General features: G+C 43.4%; 1 protein-coding gene across 5 annotated transcripts in view; it reads right to left on the bottom strand.

Annotated features, from left to right (window-relative positions):
• The window catches only part of snx29 (sorting nexin 29), a 659,344-nt gene that overhangs the window by 339,267 nt on the left and 294,329 nt on the right, over positions 1–25,748 (bottom strand). For all 5 annotated transcript variants that reach the window (XM_068056248.1, XM_068056249.1, XM_068056250.1 and 2 more), the window contains one exon: positions 16,497–16,603. In XM_068056248.1, coding sequence (XP_067912349.1) covers positions 16,497–16,603 — 107 coding nt within the window. The remainder of the gene's footprint in view (positions 1–16,496; positions 16,604–25,748) is intronic.

Raw genomic sequence — 25,748 nt, 5'->3', positions numbered from 1 at the left:
ATGTGTGATATCTGGCTGTCCATGAGGATCGCCAACTTCTCAATGGAGGAAGCCATACGCTCACATGCCTGAGACAGCACTCCTGGCATTGATGGACTCCTCCATCTTCCGCTCATGGGTGCGCCTTACCTCTGTCTGCAACTCCAGAAGGCCCTGTGCTGTTGACACCAGAGGTTCGCTGTCAGCCTGGGACTCAGCATGGGCCTGGCCACCCACAGTCCTCTGACTTTCAGAGGCCTTGGCTGTCTCAGCCTCAGCCAGCTGTTCGGCACATGTGCGGTGCTCTCAACAGCTTGTGACCCTGATTCTACAGTGAAGCAGAAACCCACCAGGTTGAAAGTATCTGCACTGGTGGAGGGTGCTGGAAAGTCATGGGACAGTGCTTCCTCTGACTGCGGTTCCGCCTCAGAGGTTGACTGCTGTCTCCCTTCTGCTTCAGTCTTCTGCAAACGCCAAACTGCATGAGAGAACACAAACATGTGTGGGTTAGGCTGTGTCAATCTCGTCATGCCAACCATGCATGATGTGGGTCTCCAGAAGTGAACTATACGTTGATGTAAGACAATCCTCACTCTCTTGCATGGAGACTCTCTCTGCATTAGATATGAAGCGGCTGCCCTGGGTTCTCCTCAGCCGTCTAGAGAGGCCGGATGTCTGGTATTCCTCCGCCAGTCTCCCTGCTGTTAGGGGCCCTCTTTCTTGAAAGTGGGACGAGGGAAATAGTCATACTTCAAAGAGACATCAATATGACAGTTCTGCGAGTCAGCCCCTTGTCTCCTACTGGGGTATCACATATAGCTCATGCTACCTTCCGCTCTCGGGGGAGTTAATGGGGTGACCTGTGCAAGAAGGTGGCCTGTGACCAAGATGCAGCCATGCACCTGTCAGGATGAGGTGATGCCTCACCCCTACCCCATTGCCAGCAGAGCTGCACTGCTGCTCTCTCTATGTCCTGCTTCCTCTTGCATAGCCACTTGCAATCCCTCAAAAGGAGAGTTATGGAGCAGTCACCTTGGTAGAATGAAGGAGGTCGTTGACCATCTTGCAGCACCGTACCCATGTCCGGGGGGGTGACTTCACGGCTGTAACCTCCTCAACTATCTCCATCCAGGCTTGCTTGGTCAAGCGGGAGGACCTCTTCTTGCCATCGCTGGGGAAAGAGGACCTCCTACCTTTCGCTTGCAGCCTGGAGGAGAATCTCGAGGAACAGCATACGAACATAAACATTTTTTTTATTCGTTCATAGGTTGTGGGCATCGCTGGCTAGGCTCTCATTAATTTCCCATCCCTAATTGCCCATGGGAAGGTGGTGGTGAGCTGCCTTCTTGAACCGCTGCAGTCCATGTGGGGTAGGTACACCCACAGTGCCATTAGGAAGGGTATTCCAGAACTTTGACCCAGTGACAGTGAAGGAACGGCAATATAGTTCCAAGTAAGAATGGTGAGTGGCTTGGAACAGTACATTTGACCCCTCAAGCCTGCTCTGCCATTTGATAAGATCATGGCTAATCTGACTGTGGCCTCAACTCTACTTTCTTGTTTACCCCCTATACCCTTTGACTCCCTTGTCAATCAAGAATTTATCTAACTTAGCCTTAAAAATATTCAATGACTCTGCTTCCACTGCTGTCTGGGGAAGAGAATTCCACAGCCTAACAACCCTCTGAGAAAAAAAATTCTCTCATCTCCATCTTAAATGGGAGAGCCCTTATTTTTAAACTGTGTCCCCTGGTTCTAGCCTCTCTCATAAGGGGAAACATGCCGCGAACATCCACCTTGTCAAGGCCCCTCAAGGTCTTATATGTTTCAATAAGATCACCTTGACACTCCAATGGATACAGGCCCGATCTGTCCAACCTTTCCTCACAAGATAACCCCTTCATCCCAGGAATCAGTTGAGTGAACCTTCTCTGTACTGCTTCTAATGCAATAATATTCTGTCTTAAGTAAGGAGACCAAAACTGTACACAGAACTCCAGATGTGGTCTCACCAATGTCCTGTACAACTGTAGCAAAATTTCCCTACTTTTATATTCCATTCCCTTTGTAATAAATGACAACATTCCATGTGACTTCCTCATCATTTGCCTGCATACTAACTTTTTGTGGCGGCATCGCTAAACGATGGAGCCATCGTGTCTTGCCTCTGCCATCTTGCGGGGTCCGTCTCTCGGGGATGGGAGGTCCAGGAGTCACTCCAACACCAGTGTTAGCAATGAACGGCAAGCAACAAATCACTCAAAGGGAGCAATGCAAGCAGGGCTTTAAATATGGCACCAGCATCAGTTCCAAGGTTATCCAAAGCTATATTCGGTATTTCGCATCCCTGCCTCCACCACATGACTGGCTGGGCCCGATGCCTCCATTAAGCAAAGTGGCCGCCTGCCGCGTGATTGCAGTGGGCTGGCCGCCTACGTGACTAGTGGAAATTGCCCACATTTGACCTGCGACAGGCTCACTTAATTCAGCCTAATGTCGGAGGTTTGCACAACTATAGCATAGCGTTTTTTAAATAATGAATCTTCACATAGAAGGCTGAGGGGTGACCCAATAGAAATTATGAAAAGTTTTGATAAAGTGGATACAGAGAGAATTCTTCCTCTTGTGGGGAACAGCAAAGCTAAAGCCCATCAATATCAGATGGTCACATGGAAGTCAAAAACTGAATTCAGAAGAAACTTCCTTACCCAAGGAGCAGTGAGAATGTGAAACTCGCTACAATAGGCTGTGTCTGAGGCGAATAGCATGGACGCATTTAAAGGGAGGCTAGATAATCATGTTGGGGAGAACAGAATAGAGGGTTGTGCTGATAGAGTTAGATGAGGAAGGATGGGAGGAGGCTCAAGTGGAGCATAAATGTCAGCATAGTTGGACCAAATGGCCTATTTCTGTGCTGTATATTCTATAAATTTTGCACTGACCGAGAACCTTTCTTAGATGCACGAATAGAGAAACATAGAGCCATCGTTAGATAATTGCTGTGCTGGCAGGCATTAATCTCAGGTAGCAACCAATATAATAGAATTTTCATTTATGGACTTCAATTTTTTTGTTTAACTGACCTAAATCAGCTGCTTAATCCATGCTTCTGGTGTACCATCTGTCCTCGACAGTGTTCACACAATGGCAAGTTTAATGATGGGTTATTTCACAGTCCCATGCCAAAAACACATTTCAATCACACATTCCAATCTTGTTCTCATTATAACCTTTTTGCTTTGATTACCAATATGTACCAGAGTGCAGTCAACAAAAACAGTTTGTTAAAAACAAGAAAAGCAGTTACTAACGTGGTATGGATCATTACTTTAGGACTACACCTATATGGGCAGAGGGGATAAAGCCCTTGCTCTATAACATGTGGCATGTGGCACCTACTGATAGCACATACACATTTACAACTAGTATATCTGACTCAATTCTTGCATTACAAACAGATTCCTACTTGTGAAAACCCAAGAAGCTCTGCACTAGGTCAATATGTATGTAGAAATCTAGAAGATTTCCTGTGGCATTGTTTACAGTGAGTCAGAGTCAGGAACAGTGGCTTATCAACGCTAAGGATAGCTTTGAGATTGGGATGCATCAGGATGTAGGTCTCAGGATCTGACAATACTTTCAGATGTGTTCCCTGGGTCAGAAGCACTGGAAGGGGCTTCCAATGTTCCAGAAAGACTGCTGAGAGAGGCTTTAAAACACAGCGACAGGTGCTGAGATTTGGCATTGCTGGAAGAGGGTTCCCGGAGACATTAGGGATGAAGTTTACAAGGTCTGGAAGCTTTTGGAGCATTAGTGGGTTCAGGGAGCACTAGGATATAGCAGTGTTGTATGTGTCACAGACTGTGACAGGGGACTGTGAGAGCTTTAACATTAAAAATAGTTGTCATAGTGTCACCCACAGGAACAGAGAAGTCCTCGATGATTGGCACATGCCACCTCCCAGATTTAATATGCCTATTACATAATAGAAACACTGGCCGGGATTTTATCTGTGAAACAGGGGTCTCGGCCACCGGCTAAAGCGCCTGTGAGAGCCCTGCGCTGCCTCCTCTGGGGAAGGCCTGTCACATTAGGTGCCAATTAAGCACTCAAGTGGACAGTGGCGGACCTTCCCCGGGATTAGGGACCCCGACGACGGAAATCCACCTGCTGAGAGCTGCCGGCCAATCAGAGGCTGGCAGGTCTTTAACTGAGCAGCGCCACCACAAAGGCAGTGGCTGCTGGACGCACCAGAGTTGCTGGACCCAGGCAAGTCAGGTTGGAGGGGTTTCACGGGGTGGAGATCGTGGGGGAGGGACTTGTGGACAGGGGAGGGTCAGCAGAAAGGGTAGGGGGTGGCTCTCAGCAGGCCTCCCCCCACTTCCCAATGCAGGGTCCTCGATCAGGCACTGTGCTTTTAAACGAGGGACCCCTTCCCCACCCCCTGGAACCAGCAAGCAACCTGCACGGGTTTGCTTGGCATGCTCCCCATGCAGCGACAGGCCAATCCACCACTGGGCTTAAGGCAGGGGAATTGGAATGAGGCCCTTAATTGGGCATTAACAGCCCACTTGAGGGCCTCAATTGGCAGTGGTGCGGGAAGGCTGTCCACGGACTTAATTTGGGTGGAGGTGGGGTGAAGGGGACCCCTCGCTACCATCCCGCCTGATTATAATGATCTCCCGCCTCCAAAGTTGCCACGGGGAGAGCATAAAGCTCCCCCCCACTGAGTGAGTCACCACATTCCATCTCAAAATGCATTTAAACTTTTAAGTCAGGCTTTGTCAATGAGAAAACCAATTTAAAATTATCAACGCTAACCTGCAGTACCTGCTATATCTGTAGTTAGCTCTGCGTTTAGCATTTACAATATTAAAAATCCTGTTAGGTAACATTAGTTAAGTGTCACCTTCCAAAGCTACTACAATGGTAAGGGATTGAAGCTAAGGTATCTGTTAGCCCGAACTACTGGTTCCCCAGGCCAAAGCTAATTGTATCTATAAGCACAGTAGAACGCTAAAGATGAGAATTCTGACCTCTCGGTCAAGTGGTTGGAACAGTGTTCACGTCCATGCAAAAGCTCTGCCACAACAAAGTCTTATCAGCCAATTATTGGTTATGTCCCTAACACTTCGTCCATATGGAATACCACGTCTTCAACCAGCTCAAAAGGAACCCCAGAACTGGTGAATGGCTGGGGTGGGAGGTGGGGAAGAGGGGGGGTGGGGAGAGGAGATGAGGCCGCATATTTAGTGAATGTAGGATAGGGATGGGGCTCAATCCACGTTTTACTGATTATTGCAGTAAGGTCCACAGTTCATGCTCACTTGAGAGGGGAACAAAGGAATGTGGCCTGAAAGACTGCAATTCTAGCAGGGGGCAGTCAGCTTTATTAGCAGCCAGGTGGAAAATAATGTAATTTCTCAGCATTTTGGGGATGGGCAAGAGGTTATGCAGATTTTGAGGAGTTTTGTTTTACTCACTGCTCTAAGTAAAATATCAAGTCCATGCCCAGTCTTTTAGAAGAAGCTGAAGTATTCAAATAAAAAACTTACTGATGGTATTAAGATACACAAAAAAAGCAATGGCTAACTTTATGGTACAATGGTCAAAATATAATTTTTGATTTTTAACATTTGTTTAAAACCTTTTATTGGACATTACTGAGAAAAACATGGACACAATTTTTTTTCGGAGAGCACTTTGATTTATATTCATCAACAAACCTTGACAACCAGCAATTAACATAGGGAAATGTCATTATGAGGGGGTTACAAAGGCAATTTTAATGTTAAGTGTTTAGAAAGAAGTATTGCTGAAATCATGATAACAGAAAGTAAAGGCTTTGCATAGGAAGTGCATTCAGTCTTCAACTAACAGGATATGGGCTGATTTGGACACTAACATGTGGAAATATAATTGCTCCAATTCTAACATTTGCATTCCATCTATAACGTGGCATACATGCACTCACATTTCTGAACATCCCTGTGAATCTTTTTTACACCTTTCAAATGCCTCTATATATTTTTTATAATAAGATGACCAAAACAGTACACAGCACTCCGTGTGGTATAATCAAGGTTTGATACACATTTAGCATAACTTCTCTGGTTTTCCCTTCACACTCTAGTAATAAAGCCTAGTGCTTGTTCTTTTATTAATCTTCCAAATAATATGTGACTTTTCTTCCCAAATTACAGTACCTCACACTTAACTGTATTGAACTTCATTTACCAATTATGTTCCCATTAAGCATTTTTATCAATGCCTTCTTTTAATCTGTTGCAATCCTTCCCCATATTGACTATGCCCCACCAACCACAGAATCACAGAATTGTTACAGTGCAGAAGGAGGCCATTCGGCCCATCGTGTCTGCACCGTCTCTCCAGAATGCAATTCACCAGATGCACTTTTCTGCCTTCTCCCCATGACCCTGCACATTTTTCCTTTTCATATAACAGTCTAATTCCCTTATGAATGCTTAAATTAAACCTGCCTCCACCACACTGTCAGGCAGTGCATTCCAGACCTTAACCACTTGCTGCATGAAAATTTTTTACCTCATGTCACTTTTGCTTCTCTTACCAAATACTTTAAAACTGCGCCCTCTTGTTCTCAATCCTTTCACGAGTGGGAACAGTTTCTCCCTATCTATTCTGTCCAGACCCCTCATGATTTTGAATACCTCTATCAAATCTCCTCTCAGTCTTCTCTTCTCCAAGGAAAACAGTCCCAACTTCTCCAATCTATCTTGATAACTGAAGTTCTTAATCCCTGGAATCATTCTCATCAGTCTTTTCTGCACCCTCTCTAACACCTTCACGTCCTTCCTAAAGTGCAGCGCCCAGAACTGGACGCAATACTCCAGCTGATGCTTGACTAGTGTCTTATACAAGTTCAACATAACCTCCTTGCTCTTGTACTCTATGCCCTATTAATAGCCACTCTCTCAACCTGTCCTACCATCTTCAATGACTTATTCACATCTCTACCCAGGTCCCTCTGCTCCTGCACCCCCTTTAGAATTGTACCCTTTATTTTATATTGTCTTTCCATGTTCTTCCTACCAAAATGCATCACTTCACATTTCTCCACATTGAACTTCATCTACCACCAGTCCGCCCATTCCACCAACTTGTCTATGTCCTTTTGAGTTCTACATCTTCCTCACAGTTCACAATGCTTCCAAGTTTCGTGTCATCCGCAAACTTTGAAATTGTGCCCTGTACACCAAGGTCTAGGTCATTAATATATATCAGGAAAAGCAAGGGTCCCAATACTGACCCCTGGGGAGCTCCACTACAAACCTTCCTCCAGCCTGAAAAACATCCATGAGCCACTACTCTCTGTTTCCTGTCAATTCTGCATCTGCGTTGCTACTGTCCCATTTATTCCATGAGCTATAATTTTGCTCACAAGTCTGTTGTGCAGCACTGTATCAAATGCCTTTGGAAGTCCATGTACACGATATCAACGGCATTGCTCTCATGAATCCTCTCTGTTACCTCATCAAAAAAATCCAGCAAGTTAGTTAAACATGATTTTCCCTTAAGGAATCCATGCTGGCTTTCTTTAATTAACCTGTATTTGTCCATGTAACTACTAATTTTGTCCCACATTAATCTTTCTAAAAGTTTCCCCACCACTGAAGTTAAACTGACTGGCCTGTAGTTGCTGGGCTTATCTTTACACCCTTTTTTGAACAAGGGTGTAACGTCTGCAATTTTCCAGTCCTCTAGCAGCACCCCCGAGTATAAGGAAGACTGAAAAATTATGGCCAGTGCCCCCACAATTTCCACTCACACCTTCGTCAGTATCCTTGGATTCATCTCATCTGGTCCTGGTGTCTTATCCATTTTAAATGCAGGCAGCCTATCCAACACCTCCTCTTTATCAATTTTAAATCCTTCTAGTGTCTGAATTACCTCCTCTTTCACCATTGCCTGGGTTGAATCTTCTTCATTGGTAAAGACCGGTGCAAAATATTCATTTAATACCTCAGCGATGCCCACTCCCTCCATGTGCAAATCCCCTTGTTAGTCCCTAATCGGCCCCACTCCTGCTTTTAGCACCTTTTTACTATTCATTTGTCTATAGAAAACTTTGGGATTCCCTTTTATGCTAGCTGCCAGTCTCTGTTCATATTCTCTCTCTGCTTCTCTTATTTGCTTTTTCACTTCCCCTTTGAACCTTCTATATTCAGCCTGGTTCTCAATAGTATTCTCTCCCAGGCATCTGTCATAAGCCCACTTTTTCTTCTTTATTTTAATCTCTATCTCTTTTGTCAGCCAGGGAGCTCTGGATTTGTTTACCCTACCTTTCCTTTTCAAGGGAACATACCTCGATTGAGCCTGAACTATCTCTTCTTTGAAGGTAGCCCATTGTTCAGGTACTGTTTTTCCTGCCAACCTTTGACTCCAATTTATTCGTCCCAGATCCGTTCTTAGCCCATTGAAGTTGGCTTTCCCCCAGTTAATTATTCTTAGTTAATTGTTCTTTGTCCTTGTCCATAGTCAGCCTAAGCCTTATGATACAATGATCACTGTCCACGAAATGTTCTCCAGCTAACACTTGCTCCACTTGGCCTACCTCATTCCCAAGAACCAGGTCTAGCAGTGCCTCCTTTCTCGTTGGACTTGAAACATACTGCTGTAGAAAATTTTCCTGAACACTCTAGGAACTCTTGGCCTTCACTGCCCGTTACACTACTACTATTCCAGTCTATGTTTGGATAATTAAATTCCCCAATTATAACTACCCTATAATTTTTGCACCTCTCTGTAATTTCCTTGCAAATTTGTTCCTCTACTAGTTGGGGGCCTATAGTCAACACCGAGCAATGTAGCTGCACCCTTTTTGTTCCTTCACTTTAGCCAAATTGATTCTGTCCTTGACCCCTCTGGGACATCCTTTTTCTCCAGCACTGCAATGCTCTCCTTAATCAATACCGCCACCCTTCCTTTTTTCCCTTTCCTATCTTTCCTGAACACCTTGAATCCAGGAATATTTAACACCCAGTCCTGCCCTTCTTTGAGGCATGTCTCTGTTATAGCCACAACATCATATTTCTACATATCAATCTGCGCCTGTAACTCACCAATCTTAACAACACTCCGAGCATTCACATACATGCACGTTAACCCTGATTTAGACTTTATTACTTTCTCCCTTACTCTGAATCTATCGAATAACTTACTATTCGCTACTCTAGTGCTATCTATCTCTGCCAGTATTCTGTGCACCTTGGTATTTCTCTCTGACATTTCCTCCTGGTTCCTGCCAAGTTAGTTTAAACCCTCCCCAATAAGCATTAGCAAATTGCCCCACAAGGAAATCTGACCCAGCTCTATTCAGGTGCAACCCGTCTGGCCTGTACAGATGCCACCTTCTCCAGAACTGGTCCCAGTGTCCCAGGAATCTAAAGCCCTCCCTACTCCACCATCTTTCCAGCCACACATTCATCAACACTATCCTCCTACTTACACGCTCATGTGCATGTGGTACTGGGAGTAATCCAGAGTACTACTTTTGGGGTCCTGCTTGATAATTTGTTACCTGGCTCATTAACTCTTTTTGCAGGACCACATCCCTCTTCCTACATATATCATTGGTACTAATGTAGACCACAACTGCAGGCTGTTCACCCTCCCCGCTCAGGGTGCTCTGAAGCCGTTTAGTGACCTCCTTGACCCTGACACCAGGGAGGTAACACACCATAATAAAAGCAAAATACTGCGCATGCTGGAAATCTGAAATGAAAACAAGAAATGCTGGAAATACTCAGCAGGTCTGGCAGCATCTGTGAATAGAGAAGCGGAGTTAACGTTTCAGGTCAGTGACCCTTCTTCAGAACTAGTAACACAGAATGATAACACACCATCCTGGATTCACATCTTTGTGCCCCCCTGTACAGATGTGCCAACTGTGGTACCATGGACTTAGCTCTGGCTGCACTCCCCAGATGAACCATCACTTTCCTCGGTATTCAGAGTTGAGAATAAGAGGTCTCCTGTACTACCTGCCTGTTTGTTCTTGACTGTCTGGTGGTCACCCATTCCCTCTCTCCCTGCATACTGTTACGTGAGCGTTTCTGCTTTTCTGAGTAAAATATGTTTTAAGAAATTATATTTGAACTTAGGACATTGAATCATCTGGAGATTGCTGAACTTTGTGGGTTTTCTTAAAAGGAAGGTCAACAGAAGGTTGACCAGTAAACAAGTTTTTACTGGAAGGCACGTGTTTGTAAAGAATCCAGCAGGGGGTTTGACCTGAAGTGCTATTTGCTTATTGACAAGTCACGATTTATGGCTGTCATAGGACTTGCCTCTGGAAAAAGTTGGTTTCATTTTGAACTGTTAAAAAAGCCAGTTGGTTTGGCTAAAAACAGGCAGGTGGAGTTTGCTTATTGCCCTGCCAGGAGAAGAAGACCCTGCTCATCATGCCCTTGAAAAGAAAATCCTGTATCAAGTTGTACTATTGCCTCCTGTATTTGAACAAATCCTGAATGTTTGCAGAAACCTTGTATCTTTAAAAGAACTTTGCATCGAATGTGACTGAACTGAAACCTTTGTTGCTGCACACCTGATGTAAGACCTATATGAAGCCTTCTGTTGCTGCACTTCTTGAAAGCCTACCCAGACTGTTCATCAACAGTGCCTGGAAAGAACTGTTCTAGGATTACTCCTCATGGCAGCCACCTATTCACCTTTGGGACACTTCGCCAAAACAACAGACTTCCATATCTTCTATTCAGTCGACGTTTTTTTTTATTCCTTCTATTTCTTTGTAACAGCTGTAAACAAAAATCCTTTCTTCCCTGTTAACCAGCTATATACGTGAGTACGTGTATAAGGGCTAGGATAAAAAAAGGGGGCTTTAATTTTTCAATTCGCATATATGTTTACTTCATTATTGGTTAAGACTTGGTTTATAATAAACTGACAATTTTGTTTTTTATTAAAGAAATCTGGTTGGTGTACTTCATTTTGGGGACAAATAGATATCTGATTGACTGTTTCTGTAAGTGGGAAAATTTAAATATATGTTATGACCTGTGAAGAAGTGGGACTGAATTAACAGTGCACTCCTCCCACCTCAGTCGTAACAATACGCTTAAGCTGCGGGGTGACCACATCTATAAACATGCTTTCCTCGGAGCTCTCAACCTCACTGATGCACCACAGAGATGTCAGCTGCTGCTCAAGTTCTGAAACCCGGAGGTCAAGCTGCTGCAACTGACAACCCTTCCTGCACATATGGTTATCCATATATGGTTATATGAGGAGAAGAATCATGGAGTTGCCACACAGCACGGAATGTGCACTCTAGAGGTTGGAGCAGCCCTGTCATTCTTTTATCTGTTAGTTAATAACCTAGCTACTACTAACAAACCTTTAACAATACTAATAAACCTTAATACTATTAACAAACCTTATTAATGTTAATAAAACTTATTATTACTGATAAACCCTACAGTACTTAATACACCTTAGTAGTAATAAACCTTACCTTAAAAAAAGACACACTATTTTATTTCCTGGTTTAGATAACTAGGAAATACTCACCAATCAAACACTTACCGACTTGCTTTTGATGTCAAACTTCGATTTTTCTTTCTGAAAGCCTGGTGGAGGCAGCTACCCTCGCTCCTCTCTCACTATTTCCTGCTCTCAGTGAAATCTCTCCTGGGCTCTTTATGCCCCACTCCTCTCTCGCTGTTTCCACTTTCAGTGAACTTTTGCGCTCTCTGCCTCCTGGACTCTTTATGCCCTGTTCCACTCTTGCTGTTTCCCGCTCTCAGTGAACGCTCACTCTCTCCCCTGGGCTCTTTATGCCCCGCTCCTCTCTCACTGTTTCTCGCTGTGAACTCTCGCTCTCTCTCTCCTGGGCTCTTAATGCCCCACTCATCTGTCGCTGTTTCCTGCTCCAATTTGGTGTCAAATACAAATATAGGAATTGTGTTTTTGATTCCAAAGTCTAAGTCATTAATAAAAATAGTTAAATACAAAAAGAATCTGGACATTTTTAAATTAAGGTCGATTTTCAAACCAACTTTTCACAAACAGAAGTAGAACTGATTTTTCCCATCACATTTAAAGTGTATAAAGGTCCATTGAGCGATTTTTTTAAACATTCTTGTTTACTTCAGAGTCCGGGATGGAGGCTCATGTAACAGGTAAAGCCTGTCATTTTACTGGTTATCTAATACTAGCTTTATCTCAACTGGCCTCAATTAGCTATGCCAGGTAGTACTTTTTGTTGATTTTATATTGGCAAGAGAGATGGATCAATATAATGTCACTATGGCTACTTTACATTAAATTGCTGTCAATGATAAATGGCATAATGCCATGAAACACAAAATTATGCCTCTCAAAAGCAGAACATTTATTGACTTTGTAAAGAGCAATCACACCCAGCTTTCTCTCGTGAGGCATTGGATAGGGGATTTGGCATAGGAATTACTTTTGCTTTATTTTTAAACTGTGGATTAATTCTAGAGCAAAACATCTCTATTGGAGTCCACAAGAGAGGTATTAGGACAAACCAGTGCAGTGATATGGAATCGTAATGGTTTATTCTTTTGCTGTACATGTTCCTGTGAGAATCAGGCTTAAACATAAATCATCATCAGTTATTAGAGGCAGTCTGTTTATCCTACTTCTAATACATAATATAGTTTAAAAACAAAACAAATAAATTGCCCCTAAACAAACCAGTATTATGAGCATAATTTTTAAAATCATACGCACAAAAACATGAAACATTACTTTTGTTGTAATCCAGGCAACTCATGCTGCACAGAAGTAAATCACTTAGTTCCTCAAGTAGACCGTCACACTCTCTCTTCAACTTACCTTATTTTTAATTTTTTAAAAACCTACAAGCAGCAAGAGAATGTAACACCCTCCCTTCATAGTCCACTATAAATGCTTTTGTTTGGAAGATCACACAGGTAACATTCTCCCTGAAGAATCTATCTCAATGGCTTTAAGACTGCAAAGAACTATCTGTAAAAATTAAATTGCTCAGCATGTTAAATGAGAAATTACATTTTGGAGTACTCCACTGTAAATGACAAACTCTCAAGATACCAATCACAGCCGAGTTGTTATTGACTCGCCAATTTGGCTTTCACCTTCGCTCTAATTAAACTAAGTTAAATTCTGAGACCCTCTGTTCATAACTTAACAAAACAGAAACAGGACACTTGGCCCAACAGGCCATGCCAGTATTAATGTTCCACATAAGCCTCCTCCCACCTTACTTCATCTCACTCTATCAACATATCCTTCTATTCCTTTTTGCCTCATGTACTTAAATTACTAAATTCTTCATCTCTGAAATCCTCATAATGCATCAGCGTCATTTTGAAGTTTGAGTGGCCACACTTTTGTTACATATACATAAAGAAAGTGTCTGGTAAAGAATATAGATGGAGTGCTGTTAATCTTTTCAACTTCAACTGTTTGGTTGGGTAAACTATAGACATTTCACCTTTCATCTCATCAGTTTATGCTGATGTTTATTTGTATATAATTGTAATAATTAAATACCTTAATTCTCTTCCAGCAAATGTTCACACCATCTCTTCCTAGCGACATCTTTGCAAACATCTACATTACTACGTACAAATGCTTTGTAGATAGATGCGTCAAAATCCAGCCCTGCTCTTTTATGAGATTATTGTCTTGCTATACCAGGATTATTTTTGTAAAAGTCCTTAGCTGGTAAAAATGCAATGCATCCTAAATTTTTATGAATTGGAGCAATGAAACTATTGGCACTATCACAAAAGTTAATAGAATAGTAGCTGATTAGAAATGAGCTAAAAAGACTATTTTCATGATTAACTGCCATTCTGATAGCATCTTGATAAAGATGTAATTGATGGATACATTGTATACAATTGAACACATGAAAATAGATCACACAAAGACGTCAAAAGTTAACAAGGTTAAGGCTGATATAACTCTTATCACATCAAAAAAAAGCCCTTACACAGATTGCGAACTTCAATTTTATGGACAAAAATATTCATCTTCAATTAGACCTTACCAAACAAATAGTTGAAGCAGCGACTGTTGCTATGTAAGCAGATGTGGGACACATTCTGTAGCTCAGCAATGCACAGTAAGAAAATGAATAATTAGTTTATCTGTCTTTTGGGTGGTATGATTTAGGGCCAGCGTTGGCCTTGACACTGGAGAACTCAGTCCTCTTCAGAAAGTGCCAGATCCTAAATATTCACCTGAACCATTGTTCAACACAGACAGAACATTCACTTAACACCACATCCAAAAGTCAAGACAGCGTAGAAAATTGGCAGTGAAATTCAACAGTGAATCTCCCAAGAAAGAGCTAAAAACATATCTTGCATAGTTAAAAATATTACTATATTATCAAAAAGTTAAATCTTTTTCATCAACTTGTGTCAAACAGCACCTGTTTGTAACATGTAACAAGGTGTCTATCACATTATATAAATGCCACAAAAGCAAAGTGTCTACCACATTTGTATCTGGATTGGTTTAAATATCAAGTTCAAAAAACAGTAATTAAATACCATCACCTAAAAGATGTCCATTGCCTCCCAATTAGGAAAGGTACAAATAAACAACCAATAAGCAGTGACAGGAAAGTGTGTCAATTACAATAGAATCATAGAAAGTTACAGCATGGAAGAAGACCATTCGACCATCATGTCTATACCAGCCGTAAAAGAGCGATCCAACCTAATCCCATTTTCCAACTCTGGGTTCAAAGCCATACAGGTAATAACACTTCAATCGAATATCCAAATATTTTTTAAATGCAATGAGGCTTTTTCAAAAAAATTCTTTCATGGGATGTGAGTATCGCTGGCAAGGCCTGCATTTATTGCCCAGTCCTAATTGCCCTTAAGAAGGTGATGGTGAGTTGTCTGCTGCAGTCCAAGTGCCTCTATCACCCTTTCAGGCAGTGAGTTCCAGACCCCACCGCCCTTTGGGTGAAAAATATTTCTCCTCAACTCTCTTTAATCCTTTCACCGTTTAATTTAAATTAAAATCCTCTGGTATTGCCCTCTCTGCTAAGGGAAATAGGTCTTTCCCATCCACTCAATCTAGGCCCCTCATAACATCTAACAAGCAGCAAAAATAAAAAAAATTGACCAAATACTTAGTAGTAAACAAGAAACAACAAAATCTCAAAATATGGTTTGGAAATGTTTCCAGCCACCTTCTTGGTTACTCGGTTATACAATTATACAGTACTAAAAATAAATTTTATAATTTAATAAATGCAGAAAAAGATGCCAAAATTCAGATGGAAATCTTAAGGCATCTCCATAAAGTTGCCTTTTTTGTGTTTGAAATCTGCAAAAATGTCTCCCTTTATATGCCTATTCTTCTCTCATTGAGTTTCAATTGCTTTCTGCATGGTGCTGCCTTCTGCTCAGCTTTCTTACCCTTCTTTTTGCCTTAGAATTGTGCTGCATCATACAAGGACAAACCGTGACTCCAAAGTATGCACATGAATGATCAGGCTCTATTTTTACCTAGTAGCTTCTTTTGGAATGTTTCATGCCACCTTATAAATGTTCTTATATATTTATTTGCACCTTGTATTTTTTGATAATTTCTGGCCATTTGATCCATCCTGTGCCAGAATGGTCAAAGTAAGTTCCCACTCTGCAGTCAGATTTCCTGGAGTGCTTCAACATGGGAGCAAACCACAGAGCACCTTAGGGTGCCACTAAATAACTAATTGATCCTGATTCAGTGCATCTGTACAGTATGTTGAATTATCTGAGCTGTGTGATTGGACATGTGAAGCCTCTGAGCCCCCAATGCCCATGTATGATTGCTTTGGTGCCATCTCCATATCTCCTTTGCTTCATGCTTTATGCTGGCATTATAGTTTTCCTCTGTATTTATTGGTTCAATAGCACTTAGGTGGAGGCCATAACATAATTTCCTTTAACCGGCACATGTCTCATAGATGCTTTGCCTATGTTTAGGGTGAGGGAAGGGAGGGCAGAAACACCCAACAGCAGGAAGATACATCATCTTAGCACTGGTACCATGCGTCATTTTATTGACATTAGTCTTAAATGTTGTGAACACAATAGTGTAATGTATAAGCGTTCTGCATCATAAACTGTTAACTCCAAAGGAAGACACAGTAACACAATATTGTAGTGCTACTACGAACAATGACACAGAATAGTGGGATGTAGTTGGAATCCTCCACAGCTTTCAGTTCCCAATCTTAGATGCATAGTTGAGGAAGTGATGAATTTGAATCAAGGAAAGGAGGGAAAAGTAAGAGTGAATATCACCTCAGGGTTTCGCTAACTGCTCCTAGCTACCATTTCACATCTCCATTACTGCACAAAGTGTTAGTTACCTGCTCTCTTGACAGCTGACAAGATGTCAGGAAGACCAAGAAAGGTATATAAAAAAAGCAGCTTACCCAGAAATTTAAATGCCGAAATAAACTGAAGAGACACAAGACTAAACATTTTCCTTACCTCTATTAGCTTTCGTTCATAGCTGTTAGCCAGCTCATCATTATCGACCACAGGTTTAGGTTCCGGAATCATAAGATCTGTATCACCACTCCGCAAGTTTGGAAGAACTAAATGAGATGAGATAGGAAGCCAGGTTTAAAACCGTGTGATTTGATATAGGTGTCCAAAATCATGAGAGGCCTGGACAGAGTAGACAGAAACAAGCTGTTCCCATTGACGGAAGGGTCGAGAACCAGAGGATACCAATTTAAGGTGAATGGCAAAAGAACCAAAGGTGACATGAAGAAAAACATTTTTACGCAGTGAGTGGTTATGATCTGGAATGCACTGCCTGAGAGTGTGGTGCAGGCAGATTCAATCATGGCTTTCAAAAGGGAATTGGATAATTTTCTGAAGAGAAAAAAATTTGCAGGGCTAGGGTGAAAAGTCAGGGGAGTGGGAATACCTGAGTTGCTCTTGCAAACAGATGGCACAGATACGACAGGAAGAATGGACTCCTTCTATGCTGTAACCATTCTATGACTATTTACATTATTTTGTGAAAATAAGTTTGTGGCTGAATTTTACATCCCTCCCCTCCCCCCCAATGAGCGGGATGGTGGCCGGGGGGGGGTGGTGGTGTTTGGTGTAAGATGGAGAGGGAGACTCCGGGAGGCCTTCTTGACCCGCTCCCGCCTCCACCACCACTTCACACGGGGCTTCGGTGGTGAAAAACAGACCACCCGCCCCAGGCCAATCAAGGCCCTTAAGTGGCTACTTAATGGCCACTTAAGGGCCTTTGCCCGCCTCCACGAGGATTTTACCCGTGGCTAGTCGGGTGACAAGAGGCCCGAGAAGCCGTCTGCCAAAAGCAGGAGGCCCTCTGTGCCCAATGGAGGGCCACCCCCGCTGCCCCAACTACACCCAACACGCCCCATGACCTCCAATTGACCACCCTTGCCTCGCCGGGGCCCGCCAATCACCCCCGGCGAGGCAACCAAAACTTATCTTTGTTCCAGGCTTCCCTACATCATCTTCTTCAAGCTGGGCTGTAGTCCTAGCAGTGGCCACAGCTCCCAGCGGTACTGCTGGGACAGTTAGCTGCCGGCCCGCTGATTGGCCAGCAGCTCTATTAGACGGGACTTCCTACCTCAAGCAGGTGGAAGTCCCGCCTCACACCAAATAAAGCCCGGCGACCCGCAAAATACAGGTCGGATCCCCAGGCTAGACGGAGGCAGTTAAATCCCAGCCTAAAGCTTGTAATGATGAAATATTATACATTAAAATATCATTCTAATGACCTTACCAAGATTATTACTATATCTTTAACGACTGTCCTTGGGGCACAATCAGATTATTTTTAAAACTCAACAATCGACTTAGCTTCTTTCCTTTGATGCAACATTGAAAGGTAAGCCAAGTTATATTTCAGAGACATATGTACTAAAGCCAAACAAAAGGATGAATTAACTTTGATGTTGCCAATAACAGGCCAATATCGGTGGGAAACATACACTACAAAAACACAGAAAATATTCAAACACAATATTTATTTCCATCATTTACAATTTACAGTGACTAATGGAGAATTCAGTCTTACTCATGATTCAACGTGTTTTAAATTTACCAACTTTTCAATCTTTTTGTAGTTTGATACCAGCTATTTTTTGAAATGATCATTCAAATCCTAATGGACCCAAAACCAGTGCATCGCCATCAAGGTCGCTCACTGGTAAGCGTGCAGCAGATTAGCCAAGGCAAGTTCTCCACGATGCGATTAGATTTCCTGGTGTGCTCCAACATGGAAGCAAACCATATAGCCCTCCCAATCTAAGGGCACCTCAAAACGTACTTCAAGATGCCACCAAATAACTAAGAGATTCTGATTCAGTGTATCCATACGTTGTGTTGAATTATATGAGCTTATATGATTACATTAGCTTAAAGCAATATTTAACATACTGCCACATTCACAAGATACGCAAGTAATAACACCAAGACATAAAGATTTAAATTCTCAGGTTTGGCACACAGTATTAATACAACAACCTCCAATTTAAATTCATGTTGAAGTAGCCTAATATGAAATCTGCAGGTATTTTTCTAAAATATCATTCAACATTAAATAGGTAGAACAAGGACTGAAGTTGTCAATCAGATGAAAAGGTTATGATCAAAAACATTTAATTTGTTCTCACAAATTCACTTGAGGAACTGCACAAAAAATATTAATATAAATCAGTATCGGTATTTATAGCAAACAATTTTATGCAAGAAGTAATTCTGTTTTTGACCAGTCACTGCCCCAAAACTAAATACCAGAGTGCTCCATGCCCTTGTGGTCCCACAAATTTTAAGCAAGAGAATTAACAATATACAAATATAAGAAACAGGAGCAGGAGTCGGGGCGACACAGCCCCTTGAGCCTGCTCTGCCATTCAATAAAATCATATCTAGTTTTTTACCTCAATTCCCACCCTATCCCCATATTCCTTCGTTTCCTTAATATCCAATGTACAAATTATTCAGGAAATAACGTACCTCATTTTGGGATAATTAAACAAGATTGTAGGGAAAGTGTATTGTAGGGTGTGTGCATCAATCTATTACTTCCCCTTTGTGTATGACACAGGTTCCACAGAGGTCTTTTTATATTGCGCCAATATCGCCAGGTTCCCAAATCACTAAAAATGGGTCTTCCTAGCAGTGAGTCTTGGAGGAGTTATTTTGGCCAAATGGTGAAAACAGGTGCTAAATGGATGCAGTGCTAATTAGAAAGGCCTGTTTGAAAGTGTGGATTTAGCACACAATTCTCAGACTAATTGACAACTGCAAGTTGAGCACTCAAGCTCTGAATAGACACAATTTTCCTGGAGCATATATGTACCCTGCACTCACCCACTTCCACTGAAGTTACAGGATCCACTGGCTGGGAGAGAAGCCAATGTGGAAGGATATCTCAAGGAGCTACAGAGAGGATGCCAAGGTTATCTGTTGTGGTACCTGAGATCCTGGTGGAGGAGGCTGAGAAGATGAGGGATGTTCTCTACCCACAGGGGACAAGGAAGCCACAGAGGCAGCCAATGCACCACAGGTGGGAGGAGATCGCCCAGTAGGTCACAGCCTGGAACTCTGGCCTCAGGACAAGAAAGTGCCACAGGAAATTTATGGCTTGACATGAATGGTCAAGGTAAGATCCCATCTCAAACATACTTCTCAATAACTGCACCACCACCACCAGCACCACAACCTCAAAACACTTAATCCATCATCTAACGATATGCTAACATTCACACACCTCAGACACATCTCACAGCACTTCAATCATATGAGACAACACACACAAACACACCTGCCAATAAACTCATTCACAATCACTATTCTTTCTCTTCCAAAACAAGATAGTATATAACAGACAGCAGCAGGACCAGACCGTGGGAAGATAACCATTCCTGCATAAGATCACTCCCCTTGAGGAGGCAATTCTGGCCATGATCGGGAGAAGAGAGGGAGATACTGTGGCCAGAGGCACAGCAGAGGAAATCTCATCTAGAGGTATGTGGCCACTCCAGCTTCCTTACAGATGAGCTATTCCTGATCCCTTTCTCACCCAAAACTATCCTTACCCCACAACTCCAATGGTCTTGTCACTTACATTCTCCTACAGTGACCATACACAGTGAACTCTAACCCTACCAGCTTTATCATTTCAGGCTCCCAGGAACAAGAACCACCTTGTCACCTGGAGCAAGTTCACGATGAACAACAGCCACCTTGCACACAAAGGAGGAGGAGGAGAGTGAGAAGAATGCATTGCATCCAAGGCTACCACTGTTGCAGGCACCAGCTTAGAGACTGGCAGCATGCGTAACTTAGAAGCTAGCTTTGAAGAGGGATCCTCACAGTAGAACGCATCAGGCACTAGCAGGCAGCAGCCATACAGGGTGGAAGGGACACCACAGGTGCCACCTTTCCAGAGATCAACGTTGCATAATAGTTCTTCTGTAGAGGATTCAGATGAGGACTTCGCAGGGCCATGCTTCGGAAAAAGACTGATGATTGCGACCAACTAAACAGGTCATGGTTGGGTGGTGGAACAGTCCACTTCCTCCTTGGCTTGGTACTGGTCAATTCCGGTCAGCAACCTGAGGAGCCTGATATCACGCAGCGTCTGGTGACTAAGATCACAGCTTCCACTGCAATCATAGCAGTTTGCATGGAACAACAGACTCTTGTGTTGGAAGTTCAGGCAGCTGCCATGGTGACTGTGGGCTCCTCAGTTGAAAGGGGCTTGAGTGTCTCTCTGATGGCCAGAAATCTGTCCTCCACCAGATCACTGGGTAGGCTGAAAAGAGGCCCTGAAGTAATGGTGTGGTGATCATGGAGCAGGATGCCAGCATTGCTGCTCCCTGTCCTCCCTGCACCATTGCCCTTGCTGTTGGCTCTCAGCCAGGTAGCCCAAATTGCTGAAGCCCATGCTGAAATAGTGCAACCTGAGGTGGGTCCATCACAGCTCACAGCCTGTCGAGGGTGTCGCAGGACAACATGTGAACAGTCCTCTTCAGATTCTCAGTAGCCATGCACCTCACCTGCTGTGCCACTGGGGTTGCACTTCATAGGAAGCACTAGATTACGCAAGTGCACTTACAGGTGAGCCACTCAGGATAAGCACCAGGGTGAATAGATAAATATTTGTAAGGGCTATTGGTTGTATTATGTTTACATTGTTTTTGATGTAGATAAAAAGATTGGTGGCTAGTGGTGGAATCAGTGATTCTTCTTTATAGTGATCTTCATGGGGAAGGGATTGAAAGGATTGAGTGCGGATGTTGGACTGCCTGATGGATCCTTAGTCCTGGAAGGTCCATCAAGTGGCGAAACTGCATTGAAGTCCAATGGTGGTGCACATCTCTCAAAAGTGCTGTTCACTTAGATGATGGCGAGCGTTCCTCCTAGGTGTAAGCCTTCTACCCGAAAACCTCTAGTCCTCTCCCTGCTCTTGCCTTGTGCTTTCTGAGCTTGATCCTTTGGCACAACTGCTGGTGCCAAAGCCTGGATTCTCATGATCATCACCTTCTAGGCTGAGTATTGTAGGGCACTTCCTGTCCGGTCAAGGCATCTAAACCTCTGCTTCAGGACCCCAGTGTTCTGCTCAGTGATATTCCTGCTGGCTGAATGGCTCTCACTGTAAGAACACTCAAGAGGTATTTGGGGGTTTCCCAGGGAGACATGAGCCATGACATCAGAGGGTATCCCTTGTCATTTAGTAGCCAGCCAAGTGCATTGGGGCTCAAAGATCTGTGGGACTGATGACGGTTTCACTATAAACGCACTGTGGCAGCTACATAGATAGCATGTATTCACCTGCTTGACGCGCTGCCGGTTGTCACAGACAAGCTGCAGATTAAGGAAATGGAATCCCTTCCTGTTCCTGAATATGTTCGTGTTTAAATAAGGGATTCACGCAGGCACATGTGTGTAGTCAATGGCTCCCTAGCCCATGGGGAATTCCACAATGCTGTCAAAACCTAGAGTTCCCTGGCAATGAGGAATATATAGAAAAAATAGTCAGTCCTCAAAGCATATATTTGATTAAAAGGTAAGCATCAAACCTCCCCATATTACAGGCTAATAGGCCTTGCACACAAGACATGGTTGGCAGCTATCCACTGTGCTGATAAGATTTTACATCACAACTACAGTGCATGATACTCAAATCTTACAATTCTGGGCAGGAATTTTATTTGATTTAGAGAGGGGGGGATCGGGGTGGGAGGTCTCTTAAATTCGCCCCTCAGGTCGACATGCTGGTTTCCCGACGACTGCGACAGAAGCTGGGAATGGCAATCCACCTGAACGAATTAAATGGTCAATTAAGCCTCTTTACAAGTTTGTTGTCAGCTTGTTAGGGGCCAGTTTTGAATTTTCTTTTTAAGGTGCGGGATCCACGCAGGGTCCCAACCATAATAGGGAGGAGGTGACATTGTTACAGCAGGAAGTGAACTTGAATGGCAGGACAGCAGCAAGAGGCACCACTGAAGAGGGAATGTTCAGAGAAGGCCCTCATTCACAGGCAACCAGTTGTGCTCAGTGAGAATTATCTTTTATACCTCTGCACTGTTGACAAGGGCATTTTGGCTTGGGTGGGGGTGGGGGCCAGACAGGTCCTTCTGCTTACAAGACTCAGGGGTTTGGAAGGACAGCAAACTCAGCAATGGCTACCACTCGCCCTTAAAATCAGGCCTGCTGCTGCCGGTGTCTCGCCTGATTCCCTCACCCGCCACCACTAATTGGGCTGCAAACGCAAGTCTGGGCCAATTCACTATTTTCCCTATTAAAATCGCAACACGTGTGCATTGCCGCAGCGGTGCAGGGTTGGGACCCGCAACGTCGGGGTTCCGACCTTGAAATGGAAATGCCGCCCATGATGTGGAATCAGCTCTGTGATGTCAGATTTAACAACCAACTGATTGCTCTTTAACAGTTTATGCTGATCTGATCATAAATACTCAAAGTGAAGGAATAAGTACAATAATGAGTGGTTACTGTCAAAGAAATTAGATCAGTGTAAGGCTGATGAGTAACTCATAGTTCAAATTATACAGGCGCTTGGTTTCACTGTGACTTTTCTTTACTCTTTCATGCGATACGCGCATCACTGGCAACGCCAGCATTTGTTGCCAATCCCTAATTGCCCCTGAGAAGGTAGTGGTGAGCCACCTTCTTTAAGCACTGCAGTCCATCTGGTATAGGTACACCCACAGTGCTGTTAGGAAGGGAGTTCAGGGTTTTTGACCCAGTGACAGTGAAGGAACGCCGATACAGATCCAAGTCAGGATGATGCGTGACTTGGAGGGGAACTTGCAGGCGGTGCTGCTCCTATGCGTTTGCTGCCCTTATCCTTCTAGGTGGTAGAGGTCATGGATTTGGAAGGTCCAGTCGAAAGAGGCTTGGTGAGTTGCTGCAGTGCGCCTGTGGTGGAGGGAGTGAATGTTTAAGGCAGTGGATGGGGTGCCAATCAAGCGGGCTGCTTTGTCCTATATGGTGTTGAGCTTACGTGTTGGAGCTGCACTCATCCAGGCAAGTGGAGAGTATTCCATCACACTCCTGACTTGTGCCTTGTAGATGGTGGACAGGCTTTGGGAGTCAGGAGGTGGGTTGCTCACCTCTAACTTGATCTTGTAGCCACTGTATTTATGTGGCTGGTCCAGTTAAGTTTCTGGTCAATGGTAACCCCCGGGATGTTCATGGTGGGGAATTCAGCTATGGTAATGCTGTTGAATGTCAAGGGGAGATAGTTAGATTCTCTTTTGTTGCCGATGGTCATTGTCTGGCTCTTGTGTGGCATGAATGTTTCTTGCCACTTATCAGACCAAGCCTGAATTTTGTCCAGATCCTGCTGTATGTGGACATGGACTGCTTCAGTATCTGATGAGTCATGAATGGTACTGAACACTGTGCAATCATCAGTGAACATCCCTATTTCTGACCTTATGATGGAGGGAAGGTCATTGATGAAGCAGCTGAAGATGGCTGGGCCTAGGACACTACCCTGAGGGACTCCTGCAGTGATGTTCTGGGGCTGAGATGATTGGCCTCCAACAACCACAACCATTTTCCTTTGTGCTAGGTATGACTCCAACCAGTGGAAAGTTTTCCCACTGATTTCAATTTTGTTAGGGCTCCTTGATGCCACACTCAGTCAAATGTTGCCTTGATGTCAAGGTTACCTTGCAACACTTTGCTGATGATCGAGAGTAGACTGATGGGGCCGGATTGGATTTGTCCTGCTTTTTGTAGACAGGACATTCCTGGGCAATTTTCCACATTGTTGGGTAGATGCCAGTGTTTTAGCAGTTCTGGAACAGCTCGGCCCATGGCGTGGCTAATGATAGAACATAAGTCTTCAGGACTACTGCTGGCATGTTGTCGGGACCCATAGCCTTTGCAGTATCCAGTGCCTTCAGCCGTTTCTTGAATCGAATTGGCTGAAGACTGGCATCTATGATGTTTTGGGACCTCAGGAGGAGGCCAAGATGGATCATCCACTCGGCACACCTGGCAGATGATGGGTGCAAATGCTTCAGCCTTGTCTTCTGCACTGACATGCTGGACTTCGCATCATTGAGGATGGGGATATTTGTCGAGCTTCCTTCTTCAGTCAGTTGTTTAATTGTCCACCACTATTCATGACTGCAGAGCTTTGATCTGATCCGTTGGTTGTGGAACCACTTCACTCTGACAATCACATGCTGCTTCTGCTGTTTAGCATGCATGTAGTCCTGTGTTGTAGCTTCACCAAGTTGGCACCTCATTTTTAGGTATGCCTGGTGCAGCTTCCTGCTATAAGAAGCTCCATAGGCCCAGTTTTCCAACTTTGGGTCACAAGCTGATTAACAAGTAATTGCTGTGAAGAAAGTAAATGATTTCAAAAGATAAAATATGCAAGATTAAGACATACCCAAATAAAAATACTTAGATTTCCCCTCGCTTTAGTTTGATTTAAACCATAAATTGAAAAAATTGGGTCCAGCAAACCTGATCCTGCTACAGATAATATATAATTTGTGCTATCATTGACTCAACTCTAACTAATTTTCTGAGGGAACTAAATAACCATGCATGGAAATTCCAGGAAGTTAGCAGAGTCAAATTTCTCTCCACCTTGAAATGCCCAAGTGAAACAGTATGGAAGGTCTGAAAAGCTTCCCTCCCCACCCACAGAGGTCAGCAAAACCTATCTAACCTTGCACTGCTTTATCTTAACTGGTGGTTTCCTGCAGTGCCAATGTTTACACTCTTCAATCACATTCCTGATCAGGTATTTATCCAATTGCTAATTAACTAACACAGCATTAAGTGGTTTTCCTGTGATTCTACGCCACATACCCATTGTGAGGAGGAAAAGTTTGTCTAAACTCCTAATTTTATCCTAGTGTCCTCTGGTTCTCACTTCATAATTCTAAGTAAACAGCTTTACATGTACAATATCATTGTAATTTTACGATCTGAAGATTTTAAACCTGCATACAGACCATGTACCGTTCTAGTTGCCACAGCACAAAAAGGATACTGCAGCTATTGAAAAGATACAAAGGGAGCAGCCAGAATGTTTGAAGAGATGGAGGAATTGGATTATAACAAAAAATTATGTAAATTGGCCATCTTATCACTGGTAAAGTGAAGGTTGAGGAGGGTGAGATGATTGCTGTTTTAGGATTCTAAAGTGATGAGATAACGCAGACCGTGACAAGCTGTTTCATTTCATCCAGA

This window comes from Heterodontus francisci, chromosome 24 (assembly GCF_036365525.1).
Source record: "Heterodontus francisci isolate sHetFra1 chromosome 24, sHetFra1.hap1, whole genome shotgun sequence".
NCBI classification, from domain to species: domain Eukaryota; kingdom Metazoa; phylum Chordata; class Chondrichthyes; order Heterodontiformes; family Heterodontidae; genus Heterodontus; species Heterodontus francisci.
Note: the sequence above shows the minus strand (reverse complement) of the source record. Positions and strands in the feature narration are given on the sequence as shown.